General features: G+C 44.4%; 1 protein-coding gene across 1 annotated transcript; it reads left to right on the top strand.

Moving 5' to 3' along the window:
* The first annotated feature begins 670 nt into the window (after positions 1 to 670).
* Nkapl (NFKB activating protein like) lies at positions 671 to 6,382 on the top strand. The gene has a single exon (XM_052729771.1). The coding sequence runs from the start codon at positions 1,501 to 1,503 to the stop codon at positions 2,698 to 2,700; it is 1,200 nt and encodes a 399-aa protein (XP_052585731.1). The 5' UTR covers positions 671 to 1,500; the 3' UTR covers positions 2,701 to 6,382.
* Positions 6,383 to 7,412: the final 1,030 nt, after the last annotated feature.

Here is a 7,412-nt window from a genome sequence, read left to right on the forward strand (position 1 = left end):
TAAGGTGGGCACTATAATTATCTCCCTTCGATGGAACCCACAGCTGCATGGGAAAATTGCTCTGCTCCTCTTAGCTGTCTCTCACTTCCGCTCCACAGGGATAGAGAAAACTGCGCGGGTCCCTTTCCCACAGGGATAAGTGGGTTTATGAAAGCCAAGGCAAGCAGTTATCTCACAGCACGCTCACCATTGTTTCATTCTTATCTCACGGCAGTAACATCGTTCTGGGGAGGACGCAGGCCTCCAGGAGCCCATGGGAATTTTAGATCAACAACTATTAAGGAGGTGACTGGTACAGAGTTAAATGTTCTTAGCCATCACCAGTGTGGTGGTGAAAACTTATAATCTTGGTGCTTGAGCGGTGGAAACAGGAAGACCAGAAGTTCAAGATCATCTTCTCTGCCTAGCAAGCTCCAAGCCAACTGGGGCTGCATATGCTCCACTTACTAATAATAGAAAATAGGCAGGCGGTGGTGGTGCACTCCTTTAATCCCAGCACTCAAGAAGCAGAGGCAGGTGGATCTCTGTGAACTCGAGGCCAACCTGGTCTACAAAGTGAGTTCCAGAACAGCCAGAGCTACACAAAGAAACCCTATCTCAAAAAAAAAAAAAAAAAAAAAAAAGACAATAATAATAGTGTTATGCCCAGATCACAAGGACCCCCAAAAGACCACCACAGAGACCGAATCCCACATGTAAAAGCAAAGAGCCTTTATTCTCTTCAAGCTCTGAGCTTGGTCCCTCTGTCTGTCCAATGCAGTGGTGAGAGCAGAGAGCCCTGAACCCAGGGTGGGGTTTTTTATCATAGCAGTGGCTGGGGTGAGGGGGATTTCCAGGGTTCATGACCCTGATTGCCTGACAATTGTCTAGGGTATCTCTAAAACAAAAACAGGTGTGTGCTAAACTCAGGGACATCTGGCCACCTTATCTAATGGTTGGAATGTTTGGGATGTCAGGTATTTCCTCATCCCTGGGTGGATCCCTAGGTGGTATCAGCTTAAGGCTTTTCCTGGATCTGGGTGTTGCCTGCCAGTAAGCCTGTCACAGAAGCTGTGTCTAGGCCCCTAAGCCTATCATGGTGGCTGTGTGGTCAAGCTGTTTGGGGGCCTCTCCACAATAGAAAATACATACATACATACATACATACATACATACATACATACATACATACAGAAGATGGACTCATTAATTCCTTTTGTTACCCTGGGGGCTCAATGGAGGGAACGTAAATCATGAAAAGTGGAATGGGTTAGTGTCGATCTCCCAGAGGCGGAAAAGGGCTCTTGAGCAGTCTCGGGGCCACTTCCGCTTCCGTCAAAGGCTCTGCGCCTAGGAACCGACCAGGACCCCGCTGGACCACAGGGCGGAACAGCGTCCAGTGGCAGCCCGCCGGGCCGTTCCCAGGGCGCCCGCGTGTGTGGCCGTGGCGTGTGTGGCAGGCACGCTCTCCGTGATGTGGTTTCCGTAGTAACCGCGCTGCTGGCGGTTTGAGGTCGGCCCATGTCGCCTGTGTCCCGATCCCGCCCTAGTGAGGACACTCTGGGCTCTCAGAAAGGCCGCCGTGGCTCGGGCAGCCCACCGTCGGTGTCCCAGCCTCGACGATCCCCTCGGGGAGGCGGTGTCGGCCTCGCCCTGAGCGGGTGCGAGGGGCTCGGGCCTCCGCGGGCTCCAGAGGGGCCCCGCCCAGCGCACGCCGCCAGCCGCCCCCGGGCTGGAGAGCGGCCGCCGCCAGGGGTCTGCACGTTTGCCCCTTCGTCCTCCGCTTCCATCTGTGGCGGGCACCGCTACCGCCACTATGCGGGAGACCGTTTGTGGGCCGAGGACCAGGAGAAGGAAAAGGAGGAGAGCTATAGGCAGAGGAGGCTGAAGGAAAGAGAGAGGATTGGAGAGCTGGGAGCGCCCGAGGTGTGGGGGTTGTCGCCCAAGTTTCCTGAGCCAGATTCCGATGAACATACATCAGCTGAAGAGGAGGTGAAGAATCTGAAGAGCAGCAGTTCAGATTTCACCACGGAAGAAAAAAGGACCAAGACCAGCCATTCGACAAAGAGAAAAAGGAAGAAAAGGCCCTCCAAAAGGAAACATAGGAAGTATTGTGATAATGACAGCAATTCAGACTCTGACGTTTATTCTAGCTCTGGTGGTGATAAAAACAAAGCTAAAGCCAGGAGGAAAGAGAAGAAAAAGAAACACCGGGCAAAACAACTCAAGAAGAAGAGGAGGACTGAAAAGGAATACGGTGACGTAAGCTGCAAAGCTCTAGAAAGGGAATTACCAGAAGACGCGTGGATGGAGCAGTCGATGAGTGCAGATGCCATGGATTTAATAGGCCCAGAAGCACCTGTGATACATACCTCGCAAGATGAGAAACCTTTGAATTATGGCCACGCTCTGCTTCCAGGTGAAGGTGCAGCTATGGCTGAATATGTAAAGGCTGGAAAGCGTATCCCACGAAGGGGTGAAATTGGGTTGACGAGTGAAGAGATTGCCTCATTTGAATGTTCAGGTTACGTCATGAGTGGTAGCAGGCATCGCCGCATGGAGGCTGTGAGACTGCGCAAAGAGAACCAGATTTACAGTGCGGATGAGAAAAGAGCCCTTGCATCCTTTAACCAGGAGGAGAGGCGGAAGAGAGAGAACAAGATCCTAGCCAGCTTTCGAGAAATGGTGTACAGAAAGACCAAAGGGAAAGATGACAAGTGAGAACTTGTTGGTTGCAATGCAGGACTTTTAATAACAAAGGTTTTGTATGACCAAAATAATAGTAAATGACTTTACCATTTACCAGTGATATTGTACTTACTGTGTTACTAAGTACCCTAGAAAAACACTTTTTGAGATGTCATTAGAAATTTTTACAAACGTTGCAGGAAATGAGTAAAAAGGTGAATGTCACTCCAGTCCCTGATTTACCTGCCGCCGCCCCCCCCCCAAGAGCAAAGTGTCTTCTGTATCCTTCCATGGTTTTGTGCATATACAAGGTATCTTGCTACTAAATGGGAGTGTGCCCTACCCCCATCTGCTACTGCGATTTTAGCCCCCTAGAAAGAAGATTTTTACCCTTTGGAGTCATTTGTCCCAGGAGGATAAAAAGAACGTGAGCGCAATAATACCCAAGAAGGCAACCATTTGGATCTCTTTGATTCAATGGACTGTGTTCTGCTGGCTGTAGTTAACAGACTTGGTTAAAGACTGTGGTTTATAACTGAAAAGCCTGGGAAACTATGTTTCCAGCATAATGTTAATAGAACTTGGGACTTTTCTCCATCTTCCTTTTCCACTGCTCATTTTCTTTAGAGTGGTTTCCCTTATAGAAAAAAAGAGCTGCCAACTCTCTTGAAAGAATATTTCTTTTGAAGGAGTTGGACATTTTCTTACTTTGATACAATGCTATTTCTTCATAGTACAAAAGTAGCACCATCAACTGCGGTACATTGTAAAATTAAGATAGTATTGCTCTTCATCTGACCCTATGCCAGTTTTCCTCTGCTCCCACTTATTGCCAATGAGAAGATCATGGTTTGGGCCAAAATGGGATGTATATAAGCAAATTACAGTGGTATACAAGGCTAATGATAACAATATCCTGGTAATCTGTTAATATGTACTGTTGCTGAAATTATTGATATAATAGAACTTTCATAACCACTTTTTATAAGTGATGTGTTCATAAATTCTGAACATCAGAGCCTAGTTGAAAATAGATACAAAAATATGTATACTGTGTTTATCTGCAATCACTAGCGAGTTGAGGTATTTTCTCCCAGTAGCAGTATTTGAGTTATTTCTTCTCTGTGTATATTACTAAATGTTACTGAAATTTTTATCCATTATTAATTTAAGACAATCATATTGAAGTAAGTTGCTTCGCAGTAGTTTAAGATGTCATATTCATTTCCATATTTTTGTGTATTTCTCATATGTTTCTTCACGGAGTTCTTCTAGTGAAGTACTTAGAGCCATCTTTATGTGAAGCATTTTAAAACAGGATCTGCTGAGACACTCTGGGTTTTCTGCAAGTTCTTCATTAACTACAGTTACCTCCCATGATAGAGGATAGAAGAGTTCACTGGCAGCCTTCACATTTTCCAAAGCACCATCTTTTTAAGTCATGTCCCAACTTCCAGTAGACTATAGTAAACATCTCCCAAAGATTGCTCTGCAGAACTACCTACTCTCACCATTTTAATACCATTTTTGTTTTCCATTTGTTTCGTTACAGTGAGAGGAAGTGTGTATCTTGTGTAGTTTCCCAAGGGCCCCACCCTCAGCTACCAGCACCCAGTGAGCACATCATAGGCTGTGTAGTCCATGCTTCTTACCACAGTGCCACATTTGTATGGTTTCTGAGATCACTGCCAGGAAAGAATATTTCTGACTTGGTATCCTTAACAAGTTTTTGCCTTAGTTGGATTAGTGTAGATAACATATCTGCTTAAAATAAGTACTGTTGCCTGATGAACAGAATAGCTTACCCTGGGGTCAGTATGGAGGCTACATAGGAGGACATGACTTTCTTAAAATGCCATGTTGGACAGGGAAGATAGACAGCCAATAAGTGCCTGCTGCAGTTCTGAATTTTAAAATGTGTGTGTTCATAACATGTGCTGGTAGTTTTCGAAGAAAAACTTGATTTTATCGGCCAAATCCTGATTGAAATGGATGCAGGTTTTATCCACAAATCAATATAGAAAAGCTGAAGATCCAAGGTGCTGAAGTCTTCCAAAGAGTAGATTAGGACCACCTAGAAGGAAAAAAACACTTATGGAGATGCAAGGAATGAGATGCTTGCAAAGCATGTGAAGACCTTGGAGTGAGCTGCACTTAAGATCTACAATAAGGCTTTTGTTGTCCATTGGGATGATGATATTTACTGACCCCAATATCTCAGCACTACCCAAACTAACTCATCTCATTTGAGAAACTTCTTTTACAAGGCTCAAAACACTAGTAAGCCCCATAGAATTCACAGCATGGAGAGAGTTCCAGAATCTTGAAGGACAGTATGGTATGGAAGGACACCTTCATTCAGTGTTATAACTTGCTCCAGGCTGCCCCAAAGGAGGTTGAGGGAAATTAGTGAAAGCTGTGCACATTCCATTTTTTAGAAACTTTACCTCACTATAAACAGGGGTGAACACTTTTTTTCACTTAACAGTAAATAATGGAAATGTTTTATATCAATAAATATGAATCTAATTTTTAAATGATTTTGTAATTTCCATTGTATGTAAGAGTTTCTGGACATGTGGGATGCTTCTGACTTAATGTCAAGAGAAATGAACTCAAGCCAACAAGACGTGTTGGTTCATGACAGGGGTATAAGGAGAGCACTGGAAGAAAGTCTGAGCAGGCTGGTGCCTCAGGCAGGGGCAAGGACGGTGGAGGCTTTCAGAAGTGGGTCATGGTCCTCATTTTCATCAGCTGTGAGCACCAACCTTGAAAGGTATTTTCTCTGTACAGATATTTATTGGGTAAAGAGGAAAATAGTGCTTTGTGTGTTGTAAGTACTGTAGATAAATCTGTAAGTTAGCCTTAGCCACTGCCACCATGGAATTTATGATCAACTGGGGTCAAACTGGAAAAAGTTAATTACAAATTGCAGCACACTATGAAAAACATATAAGGCTAGAAATCTAAAAAATTGGCTTCCCTGGGACAGTTACTAGTGAAAATCTAAATGGCACATTTAATCTCCATACTTTTGATCTTTAGGTTAGGGGATACTGCAATGGTGCTTTCTGGGAAGATGAGAGCAACAAATATTCACAGCATACAGAAAGACATCCCACACCATATGTAGGCAGAAGTTTCTGTCTTGCTAACAACTCCCAAATACTCAGAAGCTGCTTCCCAAATTACCACACAGAGGCTTATATAAATTTATAAACGTTCGGTTGGTAGCTCAGGCTTATTACTAACAATCTCTTACCATTAAAATAACCCATAATTCTTAACTATGTTTAGCCACATGGCTTGGTACCTTGGTACAGAATTCTCATCTTGCTTCCTCTGTGTCTGGCTGGTGACTCTCTGACTCTGCCCTCCTTCTTCCCATCAGTTTGGCTTTCCCACCTAACTTCCTGTCCAGCTACCAGCCAATCAACATTTTATTAAACCAATTCCAGGGACAAATCTTTACAGAGTTTCAGGGACAAGGATAGAATCTCTAGTTAGTGGAAAAATACAGACCCCCATAAGACAGGGAACTAGATCATCTTACAGTCAGGTTGCCTAGCAACAGGATATTGAGTAGAGTCCTTGACCTTTTCACCCTGTAAACATCCTATACAAACATCCTGTTAGCTTGCCCCACCTTATGCAGATGACAGCTTCTTGCTCCCTCCACCCTGCAGGAACTATATAAACCCTCTTGGAGAAAAATAAAGTTGCACCTTGATCAGAATCTAGACTTGGTGTATTTCCTTTGTATCTCCTGTCCCTATCATTCCATCCTTAGGGTGGTCGAGAACCCGTTGAAGTCCTGCAGGTGGGGCAACAGAGTACAAGAGGATTAGTCCATAGCACAAGCTAGCCTCAAACTCAAGGTGATCCTCCTGCCTCAGCCTTAGCTTTTAGAATCAGTTTATCACTCTGCTGACACGGGAAGTTGATCAAGTCTCCAGAACTATGCTGAGTTTTAGTCAGTGTGGAGAAACTAAATTAGTGTCACTACTGCTGATTAACTTATAATTTGAAGCATAATTTCTCATAGACCATTATTTTATGAGTTCATAAAAATACAGTATTTCACAAAATATAAAAATCACATAAGGTGACTGAAAATATGTGTGTGTGTGTGTGTGTATTTGATTTGCGCTTTTTTTTTTTTTTTTTTTTTTTTTTGGTTTTTCGAGACAGGGTTTCTCTGTGTAGCTTTGCGCCTCTCCTGGAACTCACTTGGTAGCCCAGGCTGGCCTCGAACTCACAGAGATCCACCTGGCTCTGCCTCCCGAGTGCTGGGATTAAAGGCGTGCACCACCACCGCCCGGCTTGATTTGCTTTTTTGAAGCAAGGTTTCTCTGTGCATTCCTGGCTCTCCTGGAACTTATTCTAGAGACCAGCCTGGCCTCGAACTCAGAGATCCACCTGCCTCTGTCCCCTGAGTGCTGGGATTAGAGGCATATGCCACCACAGCCCAGCAATTTTTTTTTTTTTGATATCTCTAGCATTAGGCTGGAGAAACGGCTCCATGGTTGAGGGCACTAGCTGTTCTTTCAGAGGACATAGGTTCAGTTCCCAGATCCACATGAATGCTCACAGCTGCCTGTACCCCAGTTCAGGAGACCCAGTGCCATCTTCTGTCCCCTTCAGGCACCAGACACAAACATGGTGTACATACATACATGCAAACATACACCAAAAAAATTATTTTTTATGTATCTACATCACAGCGAAAGGTATTTCTGGTCCTT

This window comes from Peromyscus californicus, unplaced genomic scaffold (assembly GCF_007827085.1).
Source record: "Peromyscus californicus insignis strain IS unplaced genomic scaffold, ASM782708v3 Scaffold_8__1_contigs__length_139910024, whole genome shotgun sequence".
NCBI lineage: Eukaryota > Metazoa > Chordata > Mammalia > Rodentia > Cricetidae > Peromyscus > Peromyscus californicus.